General features: G+C 42.9%; 1 protein-coding gene across 2 annotated transcripts in view; it reads left to right on the plus strand.

Annotated features, from left to right (window-relative positions):
- Positions 1–13077, plus strand: part of st8sia4 (ST8 alpha-N-acetyl-neuraminide alpha-2,8-sialyltransferase 4) — an 89846-nt gene that overhangs the window by 52507 nt on the left and 24262 nt on the right. For both annotated transcript variants that reach the window (XM_052117147.1, XM_052117146.1), the window contains exon 2: positions 424–552. In XM_052117147.1, the coding sequence (XP_051973107.1) occupies positions 452–552 (101 nt within the window). In that variant the 5' untranslated portion in view covers positions 424–451. The remainder of the gene's footprint in view (positions 1–423; positions 553–13077) is intronic.

The following is a 13077-nucleotide window of genomic DNA, read 5'->3' on the forward strand; positions in this document are numbered from 1 at the left end:
TTGACGCGTCCGTCGACCCCAGAGGGTTAAATAAAAGAGAGGGTTTTTTTGCACGATCAGTCATATTTCCAAAATCAATCTCAAAATTACACAATTTCTGCCTGGGTATGCACAACTGTATATCTGCCTTTTTCTTATCATTTTTACATTTGATCAACACTCTAACATTGCTAAGACAAGATTTTACAGACCTGATTTCCTTTTCAGTTCCCTTAGCCTGACAAATAATGCTTCTTGCATATATTATTGCATATATTGTTCTGCTTGTTTAACAAAAGTAATCATAACCTTGATTTTATTTATCTTATTCACCTATCCAGCTCCTATGTGAAATTTGTTCATAATCCATTTGAATTGCTCATGGACCTGCCAAAATATAGGTGTAATGAACAGTAATACCACTCTCTCCCTCTGTTTGGACAGGGACTCTGAGCCAAGTGCTATTAGACTGATGTTCAACTGCTCTGATAAAGCCTTCGGCAGAAGTCTAAGCAATTTGAGTGACTCTAGAAGAGGGTGGAAAATCAATCTCACTCTTGTGACCATTATAAGGTGAGTAACCTGCATTTATAAAAAAAGTTTTGTCTGGTAAGCTATAAATGGTGTTTGAATTGAGTTAGAGCTCTTGAGGGGTTTAACATTATAACAACATTAATCTAGCAAATCATAGTCACTTCTTTACTCAAAGATTTATGGTATCTTTATCAAACTATTATTGTAACATTTGGAGGAAGTCAAGAGAGCCGGATCTAAATGCAGCTACGGTTAATGGAAAAATAAATAAAATACAAAGCATGGTTAAACCAGTAACAAGGCAAGACTTGGAACTAGGAAACAAAACAAACAAGATGGCAACTGGTACAGGAACTGGAGAAAACACAACAACTCACAAAGACTGGATAGAAATCAGGGCAATATATACACAGGGGTAAATGAGGAAATGAAACACAGGTTAGAACAATGGGGAATGGCTGGCAGTGATAAGGGCAGGGCATTATGGTAAGTGTAGTCCGGGGAGAACAGATGACAGTGGCAAAACAACAGTGAATCATGACAATAATCATCTTTCTCTTGGATTTTTCTAACAAAATGACAGGGCATCACATGTTTACTGGACCTAGACAATCACAAACGTTTACTTGATTCAGCTTAGAATTTGTGCTGGAGATGCCCAACAATTGAAATACTGCTGCCTCATTTTATTTGAAATCAAATGCTAGAAATAAAGAATATATCCAACTTAATTTCATGAAATCTTTCTGGATATATTCAGCCTTATCTCATGAAATTTATGTGACAATGGTGACACTTTTGCAAACCAATATGATGCAGTTCATTACACGTTTGGCTGCAGTTTCCCAGTGAAATGTCCAGCGGGGAACACCAAAATCGAATGAAATTATGATTACAAAATCAGACAAGGATTTAAAGGTGAATATTAGATGAGTGTTTTATTGAGTAAAGCCAGAGACTATAGAGCTGTTCAGCCATGACTTCAATTTGTAGGCGAACCCAGAAGTCTAATTCGCCATGGGTTCCCTCCAGATTTTCTGATCGTTTTTATAATGGGGTTTTTGAACTTATGTGTAAAATAAGGTCTGTGGTGCACATTTCTTGACGGGACCTGGACATTTTGTTCAACAACTTAAATTACATGCAGTCATACCTCAAACTTGAGGCATGTAATTAAATACTGCTTAGAAATTCACGTTTGAGGTTTGACTGTGTAATTTTTGTTGTAGAAAAGAGGATGTATCATCAATTATTTTACTCATAAGTTCAAAAACCCCATTAAAAAAACCTACAGCTGACTACAAGCTGATCAGCTCTATTTAGCAGAGACAGGCCACTTCTGTTAGAATGAATGGGAGAAATTGGAACACCCAAAGGTAAGGAAAGGAAGTTGTCTAGGTTACGAATGTAACCTCCGTTCCCCGATGGAGGGAACGAGACATTGTGTCGTAGAAGCGACACTAGGTGTCTCTCTTGAGTACCGAATATACCTCTGATCTATGAAAAAAGGCCAATGAGAAGCTAGTATTTGCATACCCCGCCCCCGGACATACGGGTACAAAGGCGAGGCAAATACTAGAGTTCATTCAGGATTTTTCTGAGGAGCCGGAAATGGTCCGGCCACTACAGCGGCTCGGCTCAGCAGCGTGGCCGGGAAGGACACAATGTCTCGTTCCTTCCATCGGGGAATGGAGGTTACATTCATAACCTAGACGTTCCCCTTCTGTCGCTCTCTCCACGTTGTGTCGGAGAAGCGACACTAGGGGTCCAATTTAAATCACGCCATGCACTGAGCCATGTACGTGGTCTGACACAGGAGCGGGCAGGTGTTTTTTATGTGCCAGACGACCAGCTGTATCAGACTACATGTACCCTTCCCCAATGCCCCACAAAAGTCGTTGGAATCCTTTTGGTTACCCTGACAGGGGAACAAGGCAACGCTTGCCAACCTGGGAACGGGCCAAGCCTGGCTGGGCCTCTTTTCTCTCTATGTTTCTCGCATAGAGCAATAGACAGCCAGGGCCCTTACACGCACTGAGGGAAGGGGGTCTTACCCAATATCCTATTCTTTTAGGGGAAAAAGACCCTGCGGAGACCACCCCTACCCAGCTGGGGAGGTAAGGTGGTGAATACATCACGTGTTTTTAGGCGACACGTGGAAGTGGCGCGGTGGTAGATCCAGCCTCAGCGAGGGGGGAGTTGCTACACACGGCGACCGGTGGGCAGCTGAAACTTACCCAAGGAAAATGCCGATTCGCTCGTAAGGGGACCGTATCGCGGAAAATACACACAGGGGGAGTCCGCGTAGGAGTCCTCACCCTGTGGAGCACCTATTCCAGTACAGGGTAGATTTGAGTACCCGCAGTGGATTGGGTCGGCAAGTTCCTCCGCTGAACTGCGGACCCATGAGGGCTAGGGAGGAATCGACCAGGGATTCGAGTTGAGTTACCTCAAGCGAGGGAAAGGGCGTATATGCAAGCGATTCACCTGGCCAGCCCATCAGCGTGTTACCGAGTTCTACTGGCTCGGACCTGAGAAAACATGGGATGAAACTGACTCAACCCTGAGATTGTAGTATCTCGTAAGTTGTTGGGTGTCGCCCACCCCGCTGCTCTACAAATGTCTGCCAGGGAGGTACCCCTGGCCTGTCCCCACGAGGACGCAACACTCCTTGTCGAGTGAGCTCGGACCCGCAAGGGGGGGGGGCACGGCCTGAGTGTGATAAGCCAATGAAATGGCATCTACTACCCAGTTAGAAAGCCTCTATTTGGAGACAGCGTTTCCTTTCCGCTGTCCCCCAAAGCATACAAAGAGCTGCTCAGAGTGTCCCGGCATGCTGGACTGTGACCGCGTCCAGCATGCTGAGACTGTTGAGGCCTGGCGGCAGAGTGCCGTGAGAACGGCATTTGCGGGCCAGGTGACCCAGAGACAAAAAAGGAAATAGCTCTATTATTGAGAATGTGAGTACCGCAGCCCCCGTTAGGGGGTTTCACTGTTAGGTATTTTATATAGGTATTTTATTTATTTATCCTGTGTTTGTCCTATGTTGTTTTTATGTAGCACCATGGTCCTGGGGGAACGTTGTCTCGTTTCGCTGTGTACTGTACTAACTGTATATGGTTGTAACGAGAATAAAAACCACTTGACTTGATCTGGGAATCCTAAAATGTTGAAACATATCTTCAAATGATCTCAACACTCCACACTCATATAGGTCACCGAGAGTATTAACCTCCCTCACAATCCCCTCTGACCAGTAGAAAGGGGACTTATTAATACATAATTTTGGGTTCAGTCTTATGCTCAAGGCAACATTTAAATAAATGTCAGAATTAAACACTCTGGACACCTTTGTCCATACCGCGTGCAAATGCATGGTAACTTAACTTCTCTGGTTAGTTTAATAGAAAGGCTTTGCAATGGCAACATAAGGGAAAGAACTTACTGTTCAATACAAAACCTGGGAGGGGCTCTCTCAGGTGGAAGCGACCAATGCATAATATGAAAAAAATTATTTGGTAGGCCTAGCCCACCTTTGTCAATCGGCCTATGTATCTTATTGAAATGTAATCTGGGATGCTTACCATTCCAAATGAAGGACTTCACTATGCTACCAAATTGCTTGAAATAAAAGAGGCGGACATCTACAGGGAGAGGTTGTAGCAGGTAGTTGAATTTTGGAATACAATTCATTTTAATAACATTAACCTTCCCAATCAATGAAAAATGTAAAGAAGCCCACCTGCCCACATCGCTCCTTTTTATTAAGGGGTCAAAATTAAATCTCACAAAATTTGCTGGGAATAAAAGTATAAGAAGAAGAATTCTGTGGAGGCAATGCATAGATCTAGTGGGGTCGGAGATGATTAATAAAATATCATCTGTGTAAAGCAAAAGCTTATGTGCCATACCTCCTGCCACCACCACTGGAAAATCAACCTCCTTTCTTATAGTGGCTGCTAATGGTTCAAGGACAAGACAGAACAATATGGAGTGGTGGTGGTGTAGTGGGCTAAAGCACATAACTGTTAATCAGAAGGTCGCTGGTTCAATCCCCACAGCCACCACCATTGTGCCCTTGAGCAAGGCACTTAACTCCAGGATGCTCCAGGGGATTGTCCCTGTAATAAGTGCACTGTAAGTCGCTTTGGATAAAAGCGTCTGCCAAATGCATAAATGTAAACAATAACGGGTAAAGGGGGCAATCCTGCCGGTGCCCCTATCCAGAGTAAAATAATCTGAAATGAATCCATTTGTTTGTACTGCCGCTACCGGGTGTCTATAAAGTAACATAATCCAATAAAAGTATTCCTGAACCTGTATATTGCCAAAATCATAAAAAGATAATCATATTAAAAGCCTTTTCGACTTCCGGTTGAGCTATTTGAAGCTTTTAATGCACCTGGTGATTTCTTTTTTTTAAATGACTCAATCTAAGATTGTTGCTTGGAAAGATTTATGGCTTCTGAAAGGCAATGGAAACTTAAATCGTCAGCGACCGCAATAGAGGGTCATGGCGACAAGCTGCCGCTGGATCTGGAAAATCTCCGTGTCACTCTGATCTCCGAGCTATCATCTTCCATCGCACAACAGCTAAAAGCAGCTATTTACTCCGCTCTTGCCCCAGTTGTTGCGTCTTTTGAGACTTTTAAATCGAGCATTGAGTCACAAGGATGACGAATTGACGATCTTAATCGGCACTTGAGCGACTGTAGCACTGGAACAGACGGTGCTAAAGTTGAATTCGGCAAACAAACAACTCACAAAGTGGAGGACTTGGAGTCATGCTCTCGGCATTGCAATCTTCAGGTCATCATACCTGAGCGAACAGAAGGGAGCGATCCGGTTACCTTCATGTCACAATTTTTCCAGGAATTACTCGGATCAGAAATATTTCCAACGCTGCTGAATAGACCGCATCGTATTGGCCCTGCGCCTTTGGCTGACCGGGAGAATCAAAGGCCTGGAGTGATGATTGTGCGGTTTCACTTTTTCAGCAACAAAGAAAAGGCTGTTCGGCGTTTGAATAGGAACCAACTCAGAGCCGCAAGGTCTTAATTTTCCCCGACTTCAACTCAAGTGTTGCTAAAAAGAGGGCGGCATTTACAGCTGTGAGAAATAGCCTGCGTGAGAAGAACGTGCGGTTCTCTCATATTCCTCGCTCACCTGCTGATTGACCTCAGCGATGAGAAGCTTCATTTCGACTGCCCCAAAGAAGCACAGCAATGGTTTAAGCGATGGTTTAAGAGTTAATTTTGCAAAGGACAAAATTTTTTAAGAAATTGTACTCGGATAACTGATAACTATTAACTGAGGGTGCTTTGACAATATATGTTTTTGTGTCGCCTGAATTGAATGATCACTATGTTACTACATATGTTCGGGAGTGACTTCGTTTGACATAGAGGTGAATATAAATGGGTCACAAACATCGGATGTTCCAGAGTTTTGGTGTTCTGCCTCCATTGTTTGGGAATAGAGATATGAAATTGAGTGATGTTCAGGGTAGGGTGGTGGGAGGTATGATGTTGTGTGTTTTTTTTGTTTGTTTTTTCACCCCTTCGCTTGTGGCCTCCTCTCTACATATATATTAACTAACTTGATGGATAATATCAGAAGTTCAATTAGATTCCTGAGTTGGAATGTGAAAGGATTGAATGGTCCCATTAAAACATAAAAAATTATGACACATTTAAAACTGCAAAAACCGGACATTGTATTCCTCCAGGAAACTCATCTGCGCCTCAAGGATCAATGCTCCAAGCTCGCTGGACATCACATTTGTTTCATTCCAACTTTGATTCCAGGTCTAGAGGAGTTGCCATTTTGATTAATAAGACTGTGCCTTTCTCTATTGACAATGTTATTTCGGATGTGAATGGTAGATATGTAATTGTGAAAGTGGAAATTTCACAAACACCAGTAGTTTTGGTAAATGTATATGCTCCAAATTTTGATAATACCCTTTTTGCTCAGAATTTGTTTTCAAAGATCCCAGCTATAAACACACATCTTTTGATATTTGGAGGAGATTTAAACTGTGTTATTGATCCAGATTTGGATAAATCAAGTACTTTTATGAAAGTTCCCTCTGCCATGTCAAAGATATTTTCTGAGTTTATGGTTCAGAATGGTTACATTGACCCATGGAGACACTTTAATCCATATAGATAATTTTTTTATCAATAGTTCTCTTATACCTCAGGTTATAAACTCTGAATATTTGCCCATTGTTATTTCAGACCACGCCCCTCTAAGTCTTGACATTCTTTTATTTTCAAATCGCACTTCTCGACCACCCTGGAGGTTCAATTCCTTGCTTTTATCTGATTCAGCATTTTGTGAATATATTTCTAATTCAATAGATGATTTTCTCTTTACTAATCAGACCGATTCAATCTCTTATTCCTTACTTTGGGATAGAACGAAGGAATAGGATTGAAAAGTTATCTGATAATATTCAAACTCTAGATATTCAATATGCTCATACTCCTGAGCTACATAAACAAAGACTTAATTTGCGGGCAGAATTCAATCTGTTATCCACAGGTGAGGCAGAGAGACTTTTGTTACACATTTATTATTATTATGAATATGCGGATAAGGTCGACTTCTGGCCCACCAGCTGCGCAGTCGAGCGGCTTCGCATCTTATTACTCAAATTGCGCAACCCGGTGGTACACTAACCTCAGGTCCTGTAGAGATTAATTCTACTTTTAAACACTTTTGCTCCTCTGTACAAAACTGAGGCTTCTGACCAATCAGAAGAAATGAACAATCTTCTTGGGCGTATTAACTTCCCTAAGGTTGATTCTCTTTTAGCATCTGAACTTGATAGATCCATTACCTTATAGGAAATTATTAAGTCAATTAATTGGTTGCAATCTAAGAAATCCCCCGGCCCAGATGGGCTGCCTTCCGAATTTTATAAGAAATTTCAATTTCAATTGGCCCCACTTCTTTTGTCTGTATTTGAGGAATCTTTAGAGCTAGGTATGCCCCCTATCCCCATTACTTTTTGCCATAGCTATTGAGCCCCTTTCAATAATGCTTAGAACACTTCCTGTATATCAGGGTATAAAACGTAAGGGAATTGAACAAAAATTAGCCTTATACGCTGATAACTTGCAGAAGAGTGAATGTTTAGCCATAAATCAAGCTGGTCAAAAATTAAATCAGAAGGACATACCTTTCTAAATTCAAGTATCTTGGTGTTAATGTTACCCTTTCTTGTTCTGTCTTAAAGGCAGCACATTTTACACCTTTAGATTCATACATGAAGTCAGCTTTTTTAAGATGGACAGCTCTTCCATTATCTCCATTAGGTAGGATAAACGCTGTAAAAATGAACATTCTCCCAAAATTTCTTTACCTCTTTCAAGCTATTCCTCTGTTTTTCTTCAAGAACATCTCCTCTTTTATATGGGCAGGAAAACCTCCGAGAGTTTCCAAAATTTTGTTCCAAAAAAGTCAACTAAGCAGAGGGCTTTCCTTGCCCAACTTTATGTATTATTATTATTGGGCGGCAAATATTCAGAAATTTGTGTTTTGGTACAGGCCTCCTCTTTGCCATGGTGCCACTTACAAGCTAAGGGCTGTATTTCAACATCTCTTCCTGCTATAGTGTCCTCTTCTCTCCCCTTGTCCCCTTCACATTACACAGATAACCTAATAGTATGCTCTTCTCTCAAAATATTCTTCCAATTTCAGTGTCATTTTAAATTTACCTCGGTATTAACCATGGCCCCATACATAATAATCATCTTTTTCCTCCTCACTTTTCAGATTCTGTATTCTCTTTCTGGGAAAAGAAAGGTCTGAAATGCTTTGAAGATCTTTTCATTAATAATGTGTTTGCAAGTTTTTCTGAATTATCCTCATCATTTAATCTGCTTCCCTCTCACCTATTTCATTATTTTCAAATTAGGCACTGTGCCTCCTCTTTGTTCGCCGAGTTTCCCTCTCTTCCTTCAAAGTCTACATGGGAAGAGGCATTTAAACTGAATCCTCATACGGGTGGGATTATCTCAAAGATATATGCAGTTATCTTGTCAAAGGATAATTCTCACAGTATTAAAGCTATTAGGGCTTGGGAAGAGGAACTTGACTTAGAGTTTGAGGATGACTACTGGAGTAGAGTATTAGCCAATGTACGTACCACCACTTCGTGTTCTAGACTTATTATACAATTTAAAATGATTTACAGAGCTCATCTCTCGAAGACAAAACTTTCTAAAATATATCCCAATGTTTCAGATTTGTGTGATAAATGTAAACTCTCACCATGCAACCTTAGCCATATGTTTGTACTTTGTCCCAAATTGCAAAACTTTTGGAATTCTTTCTTTACAATAGTTTCTGATGTCCTAGGGGTCACGTTAGTTGTCAGCCCTTTGAAGTCTTTGGTGTTTCATCTCTGTCTCAGCCTTTATGGCGTAGACAGGCTGACGTCGTGGCTTTTGCATCTCTTCTCGCTAGGCGCAGAATACTGTTATCTTGGACTTTCCCACAGCCCCCTTCGATTTCAGTTTGGCACAAAGATTTGGCCCTTTTTTTTTAAACTTGAAAAAATTAAGGGGGTGGAATCTTTCTTTGAAAAATGGCAACAATTTATTAATTTTTTTTATGGTTTACCAACCTTAGATTTGGATTGAGTGGAGGTGTGTATATGTATATATACATATATCTTTTGTTTATTTTTTATTTTTTATTATTATTAGTCTTTATTTTTTTATTATTTAATTTATGCATGTATATACGTGTGTATGTATGTATACATGTATGCGGGTGGGGTGGTATAAAATGTAAAAATACAATTTGCAACAATAAAAATTATATGATAAAAAAAAGGGGGAAAAAAAGCCATTTCAGCATCAACTGAGATGGCAGCGACCAGAGTCTGATCATTCACCAATGACCACATGATATTGATGAAAAACCTAATGTTATCAGGAGAGCTGTGGCCCCAAATAAACACCACCTGAACTATATGATCCAGGGTGTGCTGAGTTACTTCTGTCAGGTCTCCTAAGCAACCAAAGTGGCCCGGTTGCTAGGGAGGGATGAGTCACATGGGGTAACCTCCTTGTGGTCACTATAATATGGTTCGCTCTCTGTGGGGCGTGTGGTGAGTTGTGAATAGCGTGAAGCCTACACACACACTATGTCTCCACAGTAACACGCTCAACAAGACATGTGATTAGATGTCACCATGAAGATTTAGAGTGCATTGGGAATTGGGCATTCCAAATTAGGGAGAAAAAGGTGAGAAAACAAAATACGATGTCCCCTAAATTGAATCACATTTATAATTTGCAAGATATGATTTATGCCTTATGTAATCCCATATATACGCTTTACAGATATAAATTCATAAATACATCATATTAACCATCCTGCCCACATGTGCACATGTGCTTTTAAGCCAATAGTTCTGTGGAGGAGATGATGGGTTTTGGTCACCCCAGGGCTGACTGGTAATCGCCAATGCACTTTGGGCTGATCAGGGGCGGACTGGCCATCGGGAGAACCGTGCGGTCCGGTGATAAGCTAAAATGAGCCACCACATTATGCAGAACAGACCAAAAAACAGCCCGCGATATGCAGAATAGGACAGTGAACCACATTCCAACATCAGTGCAACAATCAAACCCTGATCTTCCCCCAGAACCAAACAAACAGAAAAAATAAAAATGCGCATTAACCCGCAACTCAACTGGCGTCCATCCCTCTAAACTCAAACAGTCCATGTACACCTACGAGAATCCCTGCGACAACTTTGCCATCGGATTGCTCAAGTCCAGTTCTTCTATACAAATTTTGTAAGCCAGAATTAAACAATAGAAAATAATCTATAAAACAAACTCCAGCCAATTAGCAGAATAAACACAAATAACATGTAGATTTATCCACATAACTGTCCCAAAGGTTTGTTCTTCCACAAAACAAACTCCAGCCGCTAGTGGAACCAGCACAGACACACACACACACGAGGCAGTTCAGTTCAGCAAAAACCCTTGCTGGCGATCTCTGGGCAACTACTACCTTAGGGTGGAGTTCTTAACTCCGCCGTTGGTATTTTCTGTCTGGACAGTAAATCTGCTCCCACATACGGGCATCCAGGGATATAACTGACCTGAGTGACAGGAGCTTACCCTGGGCCCTAAGGAGAATCTGACGTGTCAGAAATACAGCTGACAAGAACATGGGTCTCCTTGATGATTTATGTAAGAGGCTACCGCTGTATTGTACACCCGCACCAAGACATGGCAGCCTCAGGAGGAGGTATTTCAGGGCCAGAAATACAGCCATCAACCCGAGACAGTGACTGTGACAACCGAGCTGACGACCCTCCTATCCCCTTAAGCTGGACGACCACTTAAGGCCACTACCCCGCCCATCAGGGCGGCATCTGTCGTTAGCAGCCTGCGACAACAAGACACACTTAGAGTGGGACCCAAGGCAGAAAACCGGGGTCTGAACCACATAGAAAGGGAAGAGGCACGTAACCCTTATTAGCCTAGGGGTTTTGGCCCTTGGAAGAATTCCCCTGTCTTTGGGCCACAATAAAAATGGTCTCATGAGCAGAAGGTCCAGAGGGATCACCGAGGACGCGGTCGCCCTGAGACCTGGAAATCGTTGATACTGATAACAGTGCAACCTTTACCTAGCCTGACTTTGCTCAGGGTGATCTGAATGGACTCAATCCTAGCGGGAGACAGTTGTGCCCGCATTGTGATTGAACTCCATACGATGCCCCAATAGACAGTGTTCTGAGTGGAAGAGAGGACGCTTTTTTTGGCGTTGAACCTCAACCACAGAGAAACAGATGAGCTAAGACGATGTCCCTGTGCTGAACTGCCAGTTCCTGGAACTGCGCTAGGATCAGTCAGTCGTCTACATAATTCAGAATGCAGATGCCCCGGAGTCGCAAGGAGCCAGCGCTACATCATGCATTGTGAATGTGCAGGTAAAAAGGGCTAGGCCGAGTGAAAGAACCTGACACTGGAAGACTTCGCTCCCGGAAGTGAACCTCAGGAACTTTCCATGTTGTGGCAGAACTTCTAAATAAAGTATAGAAGTGCATCATAAGATCGATGGTGACCAGCCAAACGAGTTGTAGGGCTTGAGACACGTCCGTCTTGATCACACCCACGGGCAGTTCAAGCTTTAAGATTTAAGCCAGACGCCACCCCTCACCCTCCATGGGAAACGGGAAGTATTTAGTGTAATAACCTAACTCTCTCTCTGGAAGGGGAACACACATTTTTTTGACATAAAAAACAAATCCGGTTTATGGTAGTGAGAGCACGCCGTTGAAACATGGAAAAGCGGCAAGTGAATTAAATCCTGACGCCCTTATAAGACCCACAGAAAAGAATATATCTGGCAGAAGTTTCCACACTGCCAGGATCTCTGAGATGGGTATTAGATTTTAACACTTCCTGTTGAGGGGTTGTCGAGTGTTTCGCGTCCTGAATAAAATGCAGGAACAGCGAAAACACCCAATTTTGACGGAAGCATCTGCAACCCGAAATACCAAGAGGTGGCGGGAATGGAGGGGCTTCGAGGGGGTACCGGGAGGGGTGAAGTGAAGCTACCCTCTAATCTAGGCACAAGACCATCAGGGTTTTCTCTTACTAGAAATGATAGTCCTGAGGTCTTGCTTCGGGGGCTGGCGAGGGCAGCAAGACTGTCCCCAATCCCTGGGAGGAGGAGCACAACTCGCCACGCTTTGCTTTTGAGCCTCCCTTCAGACAGGACCGAGGCGGGTCTGAGGCTTGCTCGTCAAGCGCAGAACCCACACTCAGGTCGTCCAGGAGGTCAGCCTGTTATGCCTGTAAAACAGCATAGTGTGCAGAGCAGCACCAGCCTGACCTGCTGCTTGATAAGCCCTTCCCACTAAAGGGGAGGTTGTCCTACAAGGCTTTGAAGGGAGAGAGGGCTTCTTAAGTGACAATGCCGAGCCCGGCGAGAGATAGCCCGAAAGCGTCTCTCTGACCGGTGGCATCACCGAATACCCCCGTGCCTCAGCACCCACGATAGTCGAATATAATGACTGAATAATTTTTTTTTTTTTAGGGGTTCCTCCATGAGCGAGAAAGCTCTTCATGGAAGTTATCAAAGAAGGGAAGGGACTCATGAGGCGTTCCCTTTCTTAGACTGGAAGATAAAATATATCCCCTAATTTGGAGGGTTTGGGGGTCTCTTTTTCACATGGCCAGTCCAACTGGAGTATGGCAACCACACGAGTAACAACATCGAGCAATTCCTCCATAGATTTTTTTATCGCGGACGGAAAGCTCGGAGGCGGGAAGAGAATCGCGATCCTCCTCATGATCCGAAGAAGCGTCGGAATGCGCTTCGAGATCATGTGAAGGACCAGCTGGGTTTGGGGAGAGAGTGAGAGAAAGGGATAAACCCAAAGGGATAAACCCAAATCCATGCAAGAGCCCCACGAACAATCTTTTTTTTTTTTCGTGAGTGCTGACTCCCGGAAGCAAGCGAGGTGAGCGCGAAGCACTTCGCCTTAAAGCAAATCGCAGTGCTCGCACCCGCCCTGCT

This window comes from Xyrauchen texanus, chromosome 44, assembly GCF_025860055.1.
Source record: "Xyrauchen texanus isolate HMW12.3.18 chromosome 44, RBS_HiC_50CHRs, whole genome shotgun sequence".
Taxonomy (NCBI): Eukaryota; Metazoa; Chordata; class Actinopteri; order Cypriniformes; family Catostomidae; genus Xyrauchen; species Xyrauchen texanus.